At 45.3% G+C, this 13,078-nt stretch overlaps 1 protein-coding gene across 2 annotated transcripts in view; it reads left to right on the plus strand.

The window, feature by feature from the left end:
* LOC132392908 (beta-galactosidase-like) overlaps positions 1 to 13,078 on the plus strand; it is a 39,708-nt gene that overhangs the window by 6,069 nt on the left and 20,561 nt on the right. For both annotated transcript variants that reach the window (XM_059967464.1, XM_059967462.1), the window contains exons 3-4: positions 9,843 to 9,993; positions 12,504 to 12,564. In XM_059967464.1, the coding sequence (XP_059823447.1) occupies positions 9,843 to 9,993; positions 12,504 to 12,564 (212 nt within the window). The remainder of the gene's footprint in view (positions 1 to 9,842; positions 9,994 to 12,503; positions 12,565 to 13,078) is intronic.

The raw sequence follows: 13,078 nt of genomic DNA on the forward strand, positions 1-13,078 counted from the left end.
AAGGTAAGCTAACCAGTAATGCTAAAGAAGATACCAGAAGTTTCTTCAAATACATAAATTGTAAAAGAAAGGAAAGAGTAGATATCAGACTGCTGGAGAAGTTGTAATGGGGAACAGGGAAATGGCGGACGAACTGAGTAAGTATTTTGCATCAGTCTTCACTGTGGAAGACAACAGGAGTATGCTGGAATTTTGAGAGTGTCAGGGCAGAAGTGTCTGAAGTTGCCATTACTAGAGAGAAGGTGCTTGGAAAGCTGAAAGGTCTGAAGTTATAAGTCGCCTGGACCAGATGGACTGCACCCCAGGGTTCTGAAAGAGCTGGCTAAAGAGATTATAGAGGCACTAGTAATGATTTTTCAAGAATCAATGGATTCTGGCATGGTTCTAGAGGACTGGAAAATTGCAAATGTCATTTCACTCTTCAAGAAGGGAGAGAGGCAGAAGAAAGGGAATTATAGGCCAGTTAGTCTGATTTCAGTGGTTGGGAAGATGTTGGAGTGGATTGTTTCAGGGTACTTGGAGGCACATTAGAAAATAGGCCGTAGTAAGCATGGTTTCCTTAAGAGAAAATCTTGTCTGACAAATCTGTTGGAATTCTTTGAGGAAATAATAAGCCGGATAGAGAATGGAGAATTGGTGAATGTTGAGTACTTGGATTTTCAGAAGGCCTTTGACAAGGGTCACACATGAGGCTGCTTAACAACTTAAGAGGCCTTGGTATTACAGGGTAAATACTAGCATGGATGAAGTATTTGCTAATTGGCAGGAGGCAAAGAGTGGGAATAAAGGGAGCCTTTTCTGGTTGGCTTCCGGTCACTAGTGATGTTCCACAGGGGTCAGTTTTGGAACCCATTCTTTTTATGCTACATATCAGTGACTTGGAAGATGGAATTAATAGTTTTGTGACCAAGTTTGTGGACGATATACAGGTAGGTGGAAGTAGAGAGGCTACAGAAAGACAGACAGATTAGGAAAATGGACGAAGAAGTGGCAGATGGAATACAGTGTCAGGAAGTGTATGGTCATGCAATTCTGTAGAAGAAATAAAAGGGTAGACTAATTTCAAAATGGAAAGAAAATTCAAAAATCTGAGGTGCAAAGAGTCTTGGAAATCCTTGTACAGGTTAGTTTGCAGGTCGAGTCTAGTGAGGAAGGCAAATGTGATCTTAGCATTCATTTCGAGTGGATAAGAAAATAAAAGCATCGATATAATGATGAGGCTTTATAAAGCCCTGGTGAGGCTTCATTTGGAGTATTGTGAACAATTTTGGACCCCATATCTCAGAAAAGATGTGCTGACTTAGAAGAGGTTTCAAAAGAAGTTCAAGAATTTCAGATGATTCTGGAATTGAAAGGCTTGTCATATGAGGAGTGTTTGATGGCTCTGGGCCTCTACTCACTGGAATTCACAAGAAGAAGAGTGACCTCATTGAAACCTATTGAATGTTGAAAGGTCTCGATAGAATGGATGTAGAGAGGATGTTTCCTATGCTGGGGGAGTCTATGACCAGAAGACACAGCTTCAGAATCAAAGGGTGTCCTTTTAGAATGGAGTTAAAGAATTTCTTTAGCCAGAGAGTGGTGAGGCAGGGTATGAAGGGATATGGGGAGGAGGCAGGAGATTGGGGTTGAGAGGGAAAATGCATCAGCCATGATGAAATGACAGAGCAGACTTGATGGGCTGAATGGCCTAATTCTGATCTTATATTTTATGGTCTAATGCAGAAGACAAAAAAAATCTAAAATCCAATTTCTATGAAAAGTCTAGGGTGCTTAAGACTTTTGCACAGTACAGTATATACAGAAAGTCATTGGAAAATGGCCAGTAAGATTATGAAGGATCCCCACCTACCCTGCTGTCCCACTCTGATCAGGGAAGATCGAGAACCACCAGATTCAAAAAGTGGTTACTTGCCCCAAGCGGTGAGGCTGATCACCACCTCCACACCCCCACCATCACTACTTTATCATTTCTTATCAGTCACCTTAAGTATAGACACTCTTGTGCCTAGTATCACGTTATGGGTATACAATCAATCCATGTATATATTATCTCATATATTTATTGTGTTTTTTTAAATTATTGTGTTCATTATCTTATGTTTGTTCTGTGCTGCATCAGATCCGGATTAATAATTATTCTGTTCTCCTTTACAATCGTGTACTTGAAATTACATTCAACAATCATAACTCTTTAATGTTTACAGCAGTGTACTAATTCTTCATTCCAGCCACATCATGCCTTTCAGAAAAGGGCAGCAGTAGTACGCCATTTCCCCTTTCCTAAACGTGTTGATTTTAGTTTGGAGGGAGCTCACTGACAATCTCCACACACTGTGCCTTGGAAAATTCTACAGATTGCAGAGGAGAGAATTCTCATTTCATTCCCAAATAGCCCACTCTTATTGTGAGCTTCTAGATTTAGATTCCATAGCCGGGGAAATAAGCTGTATACATTTGCAAGATCATCTTCAGAGTTGAAAGTAAATGTATTATCAGAGTACATAAATGTTACCATATACAAACCTGAGATTCATTTCCTTGTGGGCATGTAAATAGAGAACAAGAAACAAGAATCAGCAAGCAAAATAATGATGTATAAATAAGCAATTAATATCAAGGGCATGAGATGAGGAATCCTTGAAAATGAGTTCATAGTTTCTGGAAACAGTTCAGTGTTGGGGAGAGTGAAATTTTTAGTTAATTTATTGACATACACCACGGAATAGGCCCTTTGAGCCATGCTGCCCAGTAACCCCCGATTTAACCCTAGCCAGATCACTGGACAATTAACCTACCAACTGGTACGTCTTTGGACTGTGGGAGGAAACCGGAGCAGCCAGAGGAAACCCAGGCGGTCTTGGGCAGCAGTGGGAATTTAAGCGTTGTCCTAAGCACCACCCTACTGAGCCACCCTCTGGTCCAAGACCCTGATGGTTGAGGGGTAATAACTGTTCCTGAACCTGGTGCTGTGAGTCCTGAGGCTCCTGTACCATCTTCCTGATGGCAGCTGTGAGAAGGATTGGGTCCACGGCATTCTAAAGGGAGCGGGTGAGCAGCCAGAAGCTTGGGTACATATTGGCTTCAATGACATTGGTAGGAAAGACGAAGTGGCCCTGAAGACAGATTTTTGGGAGTTAGGTAAAAAGCTGAAAAGCAAGACTGTCGGGGTAGTAATCTCTGAATTGTTGCTTGTGCCACCTGCCATTGAGGGCAAGAATAGAAGCATTTGGCAGATGAATGTGTGGTTGAGGAAGTGGTGCAGGGGACAGGGGTTCAGATTTCTGAATCATGGGGGTCTCCTTTGGGGAAGGTATGACCTGTACAAAAGGGGGAAATTCAATATTCTTGCGAGCAGGTTTGCTAGAGCTTTTCAGGAGGGTTTAAACTAATTTGGCAGGGCAACAGGAACCTGAGTAATAGGGCTGAGGACGGGGCTTTTCATTTACCGAGGCATTGTGCAGTGAGACGACTAACAAGGAGAGGCTGATGATAGGGCAAAATTGCAGTCAATGGGATGAGTTGTAATGTAAAAGCGGGACAAAATTGAAAAGGGTGAACATAGGATGGAAGGTGTTAGATTTGAATGCACACAGTTTATGGAATAAGGTAGATGAACCTGCATCACAGTTTTGCAGATTGGCATGTATGACATTGTGGACATCACTGAATCGTGTCTGGAAGAAGGTTATAGCTGGGAGTTTAACATCTGCTGTTGGTAAAAAGTGAAATCAGGTGACATAGGATTGGGAGTTGTAGAGTCCTTGTGGGTAGAGTTAAGAAGCTGGAAGGTGAAATGACTCTGATCAGAGTTATATACAGGCCTCCAAACAGTAGCAAAGATGTGGTCTACAAATTACACCAGGAGATAGAAAGGGCATGTCATAAGGCCCAAGTTACAATACTCATGGGGATTTCAATATGCAGATAGATTGGGAAAATCATGTTGGTGCTGGATTCTTAGAGGCACCCTGCAATTTGAGAAGGAGAAGCTAAAGTCAGATAAATCAGGACTATAGTGCAGTAAAGGGAATTACAGAGGCACGAGAGAGGAACTGACCAGTCGATTGGAAGAGGACTCTAGCAGGGATGAGCAGCAATGGTTGGAATTTCTGGAAGCAATTCGGAAGTCACAGGCTAGATATATCCCAAAGAAGAAGTATTCTAAAGGCAGGGTGATGCAAATGTGGCTGACATGGGAACTCAAAGTCAACCTAAAAGCCAAAGCGAGGACATACAATATAGCAAAAATTAGTGGGAAGGTTTTAAAAACCGACAAGATGGGCCATTTAGCCTAGTTCTGTTCCTATATCTTAGTTCTCTGGTTTTATTATGATGGTTCTGCTTTTCTGCATTAGCACTCCATGTAGACATGCTTAGTGGTGGGGAGGGCTTTACCCATGGACTGGGCTGCTTACACTACTCTTTGTAGGCTTTCTGTTCAAGGGCATTGGTATTTCCAAACAGGCGATGCATCAGTCATCTTATCACAGTTTTAGTTGAAAGTAGAGGTGCTGCTATGCTTTTTTTCTGTTGACACTTAAGTGCTGGTCCCAGGATAGATCTCTGAAGTGGTAACACCGAGGAATTTAAAGTTGCTGAGCCTTATGAACCTGTGGTTTCCTCCTTCTGCAGTCTTCTTAATTTCCCTTCCCAATCCCACATTGATGTACCTGTCCTTGGCCTCCCCCACTGCCCAGATTGAGGCTGATAGCAAACTGAGAAACAGCACCTCATTCCTCTAGCCTGGCAACATGAACATTTAATTCTACACCTAATGAGAACTACATCTCTCTCTGACCTTTTGTGTCCCTTCCCGATCCCAGCGACCCCCATCACCCTGTCTCCTTCCCCTCCTTCACCCTCTCCATCTGCACATCACCCACACACTCTTCCCCTTGTTGCCATCTCCTCCACCCTCCCTCCATTTCATGAGCCATTGTCCTCTCCTGTCGCTAGCTTCTGATTCCATTCCCCGTCTCCCCCACCCTTCCCTCAGCTGCCTATCAACCCCACCCACACCTGTATTTACCTATGATCCACCTTCCCTCCACCTTTATATACTGGCTATCTGCTTGCTCTCCCGTCTAGATGAAGGGTCTCGACCCAAAACACCACATGTCCATTTTCTTCCACAGATGCTGTCTGACCAACAAAAGTCCATCAGTTTCTGTCACTCTTGATTCCAGCATCTTCCATATCCCATATCTCCAGTCTGTTTTAATATTCAGCACTTGGGAAGGGGGGAAATTCTTCCTCCATTTCTCTCTTAACCTCCTACCCATAGTGGCCCAATGCTCATCTCTACCCCGTCACCATTGTCCTCCTGCCTGTTGTCACTGATGACATCCTGCCCTTCTGCATAATACTGTAGCTCTGGTGATGCCACCAACAGAAGGACAGGGTTATGCCAGAGAGGGTCCAGAGATGTTTGTAGAACTGGAGTGCTTGAGTTATACGTGTTTGGACAGGCTGGGTATTCTGTAGAGTGAAGGACGTGGAGAAGTGAAATGATATATCACAGATGTATTGACAGAATGCTACAGATGTATCGTGGAGATCATTCTGACTGGTTGAATCAGCATCAGGTATGGAGGCGCCAATGCACAGGATTGGAAAAAAACTGCAGAGGCTTGTAAACAGCTCCATCATGGCCATTAGCCTCCCCACCATCAAGGGCATCTGCAAGAGGGCAGCAACAATCATAGAACATTGAACAATTCAGCATTGTACAGGCCCTTCAGCCCACAATGTTGTGTTGATCTTTTAATCTACTCTAAGATCAATCTAATCCTTCCCTCCCACATCGTTGCCCATTTTCCTAACATCAGTGTGCCTATCTAAGCTTCTTAAATGACCATAACGAATCTTCCTTTACTACCACCCTTGCCAGTACATTCTACATGCCCACCACTCTTTGTAAAAAAAACACTTCCCTCTAACCTCCATTCACCTGAGAATTATGCCCGGGCATGAAGGGCCCTTTTACCATCCTGAACATACCAAAAGACACAGGAGCAGAATTAGCCATTTGGCCCATTAAGTCTGCTCTGTTTTCTCATCACTTCCATCAAGGAGGAGGTAGAGGATCCTGAAGACACATATTGTATGTTTTATCAACAGTTTTTTTTCCCTTCCCATATCAGATTATGGAATGGTCCATGAACCTTTAAACACATAGCACTATTTTGCATCACACACAAAATGCTGGTGGAACGCAGCAGGCCAGGCAGCATCTATAGGGAGAAGCGCTGTCGACGTTTCAGGCCGAGACCCTTCGTCAGGACTCACGAAGGATCTCTGTCCTGATGAAGGGTTTTGGCCCGAAACATCGACAGCGCTTCTCCCTGTAGATGCTGCCTGGCCTGCTGCGTTCCACCAGCATTTTGTGTGTGTTGCTTGAATTTCCAGCATCTGCAGATTTCCTTGTGTTCACTATTTTGCTCTATTTTTGCACACTTGTTTATATATTCCTATTGTAATTTATAGTCTACTGCACTGTTGCTGCAAATAACAAATTTCATAACATACACTCAGTGGTTCTTTACTAGGTGCCTCCAGTACCAAGTGTGGTGCATGTGTGCAGTCTTCTGCTGCTCACTGGATGCTTTTTGTTTCTCGCTCCATTCTCTGTCAACTCTAGAGACTGCTGTGCGTGAAAATCCCAGCAGATCAGCAGAGTCTGTTCCATGTTGGGATGACTAAAACGTGGGTTTAAGGTGAGAGGGAGGAGGTTTACAGGGAATTTAACAAAGTCTGATAAGTTTTGCATGGGAAGGCAGCTGGTCTAGAGAGTTAGGACACCTGCAATAAGGGCAGAATGTGTGTGGATTGTGACTGGTGGTGTGCCACAGGGGTTGATGCTGGGACCTTGGTTCAGTATTTTTATAAATGATTCAGACGGAGCTTGCTATGTGGGCAACAGCTTGCTCTCCATATCGTGCTGCCCAGGCTTGTTTATATAGACAGCTAGGATGCAATATCCATGGTCAACTGACCGACGGAGGCCCCTCAGCTCGCCTCTGATGTAAAAGTACACTACATGGTTAGTAAGTTTGCATATGACATTAAAATAGAACAGTAAAATTTAAATTTTATTTTAATTACCACTATTGCTTTAACATTCAGATTAGAAAATTAAAATAGGACAGTACTGGACAGAATAAAGAGGTTCTGCAGATGCTGGAAATCTTGAGCACACACAGAATGTTGGAGAAACTCAGCAGGTCACTCAGCATCAATAGGGGGTTAAACAGTTGACATTTTGGGCTGAGACCCTGCATCAAGACTGGGCCAGGTGGAAATATGGGTAGAGAAATAACAGGTAGAATTTAATCCAAACAAGTGCGATATAAATAGCATGACTCTTACTAACACACACAAAATACTGGAGGAACTCACCAGGTCAGGCAGCATCTATGGAGAGGAATAAACAGTTGACATTTTGGGCCAAGACCATTCATCAGGACTGGTGAGGAAGGGGGAAGAAGCCATAATAAAGAGGGGAGAGAGGAGGAGTACAAGCAGGCAGGTGATAGGTAAGAACAAGTGAGGGGAAAGGTGGATAAGTAGGTGAAGGCAGGGTGAGGTGAGAAGCTGGGAGGTCCAAGTGTTCAGTAGTAACACTCTCACTCTTTCTGTGCTGCATCGATGACTGCATTCTGCACCTATGCTGTGCTCATTAATTTCAGCAACTTGGCCTCCAGTTTCCACCCTGCCGTCAAACTGACTTGGTCCACCTCTGACACCTCTCGCCCCTTTCTCGATCTCTCAGTCTCCATCTCTGGAGACAGATCTGATATCTTTTATAAAGTTACTGACTCTCACAACTGCCTTGACTATAGCTCTTCCAACCCTGTCAATTGCAAAAATGCCATTCCTTTTTCTCAGATCCTCCACCTCGGCTGGATCTGTTTTCAGGATGAGACTTTCCATTCCAAAACATTTGAGACGTCCTTCCTCAAAGAATGGGGTTTTCCTTTGTCTTTCATCACTGCTGCCTTTACTTTCATCTCCTCCTTTCTCAGATATCTGCCCTTGCCACATCTTCCTGCTGCCATAACAGGGATAGATTTCCTCTTGTCCTAACCTACAAGTCTATGAGGTTCCATATCCAGCACATCGTTCTCTGCAACATCTGCCATCTTCAGTGGGATCTTACCACCAAAAACATTTTTATCGCTCCTTCTGTGATGTCCATGTCCGGTTGTCCCTCCTGACACTTAATCCTTGCGAGCTGAAGTTTTACACCTGCCCCTTCACCACCTCCTACATCTCCATTCAGGGCCCCAAATAGTCCTTCCAGATGAGGCAACATTTCACATATATATCTGTCTGGGTTGTCTACTGTAGCTGATGCTCCCAATGTGACCTCATCTAAATTGGTGATGTAGATTGGGCGACTGCCTCATCGAGTACCTTCACTCCACCTGCCACAAAAGGTGGGATTTCCTAGTAGTCACCTATTTTAATTGTATTTCCCATTCCTACATGTTGGTCCTTGCCCTTCTCGACTGTCACAATGAGGCCACTCTCAGGCTGGAGCAGCAACACTTAATATTCTGTCTAGATAGCCTCCAACCTGATGGCATGAACATCAATTTCTTGAACTTACAGTAGTTTCTCCCCCCAGCCGCTTCTTTCTTTTCCTTTTCCCCATTCTGACTCCATCTCTTATTCTTTTGTTCACCTATCACTTCCCTCTGGAGCTGCTCCTCTTACTATTTCTCCCATGGTTCACTCTCCTATCAGATTCCTCCTCCTTCAGTCCTATACCTCTACCCATGTGTCCATTCTAGCTTTGTACTTCATTCCACCTTCCCCCTCACCTATCATCTGCCAGCTTGTACTCCTCCCCTCCCCCACCTTCTTATTCTGGCATCTTTCCCTTCCTTTCCAGTCCTGTTGAAGGGCTTGGCCTGATTCATCAACTGTTTATTCCCCTGCTTCGATGCTGCCTGACCTGCCAAATTTGCTTTAGAATAAAGATGAGAAGGAATTTCTTTAGCCAGGGGGCAGTGACTCTGTGGAATTCATTGCCACAGGCAGCTGTGGAGTCCAAGTCATTGGGTTTATTTAAAGCAGGGATTGATAGTTCTTGATCAGTCAGGGTGTCAAAGGTAACAGGGAGGAGATAGGAAAATGGAGTTGAGAGGGATAATAAATCAGCTACGATTGAATGGGCTAATTCTTCTGTGTCTTATGGTCTTCCTCCAACATTTTGTGTGTTAATTGTAATAATCTTATAATGGATAGCTGTTCTTGAGCCTGGTGGTATGTATTTTCAGGCCTGTCTGGAATTATTGAGGATTTATTAAATAAATTAATTAAATACAACATAATTATAGTTAATTATTCACAAGCCCTTGTTAATTAACTAAATAATAATAATCAGAACCTATCAAATATTGAAAGGCCTATATTGAAGTGGACGTGGAGAGAATGTTTCCATAGTCAGGGAGTCTAGGATCAGAGGGCACAGTCCCTAAATAGAGGAACATCCATTTAGAAATGAGATGAGGAGGAATTTCTTTAGCCAGGGGGTGGTGAATCTGTGGAATTCATTGCCACAGATGGTGATGGAGGCCAAGTCATTTGGTGTATTTAAAGCAGAGTTGGATAGCTTCTTGATTAGTAATACAAGGAATTTTGTAGAAGTGTCAGTTGCTCTCATTTAGTCTGGGAGAAGGCAGGAGATGGGGTTGAGAATGTTAATTGTAATAGTCTTATAACAGTGCGGAACAAGCTGTGCTTGAATCTGGTGGTATGTGTTTTCAGGTCTGGTCTGGAAGTATCAAGGATTTGTGAATAATTAGTGCCATATCTCTGTCCTTTCCCTCCAGGTATGTGGCTTGGAATTACCATGAAATGACACCAGGCGTGTTCAACTTCACAGAGTCCAGGGACATTGAAAGTTTTATCCGCCTTGCCCAGGAAACAGGCTTGCTTGTCATTCTGCGCCCTGGGCCATACATCTGTGCAGAGTGGGACCTGGTGAGTGCTGGCGTTCATTGGCGTCACTCCCCTACCCCCTGCGACTAAGCTGGACAGGTGCCTGGGGTTGGTTGAAGATGGGTAGAGCGGGAAGGAGGGGCAGAGAGTAGGAGGCTGCATGGTGGCAGAACTGTGGGTGGGGGTGGGTGTCCAGGTTTGGCAGAGAGGAGGAACACAGTGGTGGGAAGGGTTGGCAGGAATGGGATAGCTTTGGAGAACAGAGATAACCTACCTCTGCCTCCTGGGACAGGCTCTGAAGATGTGAACTCTCTCTTCTGTATTGGACTGGGTGGAGGAAAAACCACCATCTTCCTTGGTCTGTCCCACACATGACTCCAGACTGGTTGACTTTGAGATTACCTACTACATCTCCCAGTTTACTTTTCTTAGAGATACAGATAGCAACCAGCCCAATGAGCCTGCAGTGACCATTTGTACTCATGTGACCAACTAACATCTTTGGAATGTGGGAGGAAACTGGAGCACCTGGAGGAAACCCACGCGGTCATGGGGAGAACCTGCAAACTCCTTACAGACAGCGGTGGGAATTCAACCCAGTTGCTGGTACTGTAATAGTGTTACACTAATCACTATGCCACCATGTTGCTCATTTATCTCAAAACTGCAAAGGAATTGAACTAGATAGAAAAATTGCCTTAATCCAGGCACCAAATTCTAACACAGCAAAATCCTCCTCATAGACATTGTGTAGAGTGAGGGGTAATATTTAAAAGGAGATGGTGTGAGGCTAGTTTTCTTTTTACACTGGAATGAGCTGCCAGGGGAGGTGGTTGATGCACCATCAATAACTCTCTGAGACATAAAGGCGAGATATTGGCTTTTATTGACTGGAAGAAGGAACAAACAGTGGTTGACCACCATACTACATCCTGGAGACTGAGAGGCCGGGCTCAGACCTCAATCGCTTTTATACAGGGGTCTGTGGGAGGAGCCACAGGAGCAGTCAGCAGGGGGCATGTCCAGACAGGTATATGGAGTTCACCACATTCACCCCCCCCCCTTGTTTTAAAAGAGAGTCCCCATGGGGCGAAGTTTCTTACAAGCATATTTACAGGTTAAGTCCATCAGGTCGTCGAATCTTTCGCTGCGATCTACGTAGCACCGGCTGTGATTGCACCGGAGATGGTGGTTGTGCTGGTTCCGGCCTAACTGGAGGTGTCAGCCCATGAGGCGTCAGTGATCCCGCATGCGTGTGCGAGACGCCCGGTATAGGAGTGACATGAGGAGTCTGTGTAGGGCTCGGTGTGCGCGGTGTCACCTCGGGTACAGGGTTCATAGTTACCGGGAAGTGTTCGGGGTAGTGGTCTGCTGCTCCATCAGGCACCAGGTCGCGGACAGAGACCGTGTCGTCCCGCCCATCAGGTAAGACCATGTAAGCATACTGGGGGTTTGCATGTAGAAGGTGAACCCTCTCGACCAGCGGGCAGTATTTATTGCTCCTCACATGTTTCTGGAGCAGCACTGGCCCTGGGGACGTCAGCCAAGCTGGTAGGGTGGTCCCAGTGGCAGACTTCCTGGGAAAAGAGAATAGGCGCTCGTGAGGGGTGGCATTGGTGGATGTACATAACAGGGAGCGGATAGAGTGTCTTTAGGGCTTGGAGAAACTGGGCGCTCGATTCTCCAGGCCGCTGTCGTCGCGTAGCTAAGCAATATCTTGCATAGACGGTGTTCACCGGCTGCAGGTACTGTCTTTTGAGGGCGTCCAGTGCCCCTTCGTAGGTCGACAGGCCCCTGATAAGTGAGTAAACTTTTGGGGTGACACTCGAGAGGAGAATTCTGTGCATAACAGCGGGTTCAGTTGCACTAACCTCCTCCAAGTATGATTGGAAGCATGCAAGCCAGAGTTCAAAGGCAAGAGCTGCTTCAGGGTCTTGAGGGTCCAAATCCAATCTTTCTGGACGTAAGAGGGGGGTGAATGTGGTTAACTACATATACCTGTCTGGACACACCCCCTGCTGACTGCTCCTGTGGCTCCTCCCACAGACCCCGGTATAAAGGCGATTGAGGCCTCTCAGTCTCCAGGATGTAGTATGGTGGTCAACCACTGCTTGTTCCTTCTTCCAGTCAATAAAATTGATGCACCATCAATAACTCTCTGAGACGTAAAGGCGAGATAACGGCTTTTATTGACTGGAAGAAGGAACAAGCAGTGGTTGACCACCATACTACATCCTGGAGACTGAAAGGCCGGGCTCAGGCCTCAATCGCCTTTATACCAGGGTCTGTGGGAGGAGCCACAGGAGCAGTCAGCAGGGGGCGCGTCCAGACAGGTATATGTAGTTCACCACAGTGGTGGAGGCAGATACAATGGCAATGTTTGAGGCATTTAGACAGGCACATGACCAGGCAGGGAATGGAGGTAGATGGCAACTTGGTCAGCACAGAAGATGGGCCAAAGGGCCTGTTCCTGTGTTGTACTGTTCTGTGTTCCTGTCGCAATTCATTGCTTTTGTGTTTGGAGTTTTGAGTTTTATCATTTCTGATTTCAGGGTGGCCTCCCAGCCTGGCTCCTGCAAGATCCAGCCATCAGTTTACGGTCATCTGATGAAAGTAAGGTATCTCTGTTAACGGGCATGCTGGAATGAGGTCAGAGTGGATGTTGTTTGCAGGAGTTTCTGGGAGAGAGTTAGAGCAGAGAAGGATACCCAGTAGTGAGGAGACAGAACCATGGGGCTTGAAGCAGCAGAGCATTGGGAAGCATCTGGCTGATTATGAGAATTCCGGGAAGGATGAGGAAGGTCAGAGGGCAGTGAGGTTGCAAGAGGTGAGAAGCAGTGGCAGAGAGTCCAGGGAAGGAGAGTAAACACTGGCTTTGCCAGAGACATCCACATCTTTGGTGGGAACTGAGACAACAATGCCAGTGTTGTGTAAAACATGGTGAGACCAAATTTAGAGCATTGTGTGCAAATCAGGTAATGTACCTATAGGAAAAGTACCAATAAGTTTCAAAGAGTGTAGAGAAAATTTACCAGGATGTTGCCAGGACTTGAGGATCTGAGTTACACTGTATGTGCAGCTTGCTCACTGTAAGCTCATACTGAGATAGCTATCACTGGGAATACAA

Source organism: Hypanus sabinus, chromosome 4, assembly GCF_030144855.1.
Source record: "Hypanus sabinus isolate sHypSab1 chromosome 4, sHypSab1.hap1, whole genome shotgun sequence".
Lineage (NCBI taxonomy): Eukaryota > Metazoa > Chordata > Chondrichthyes > Myliobatiformes > Dasyatidae > Hypanus > Hypanus sabinus.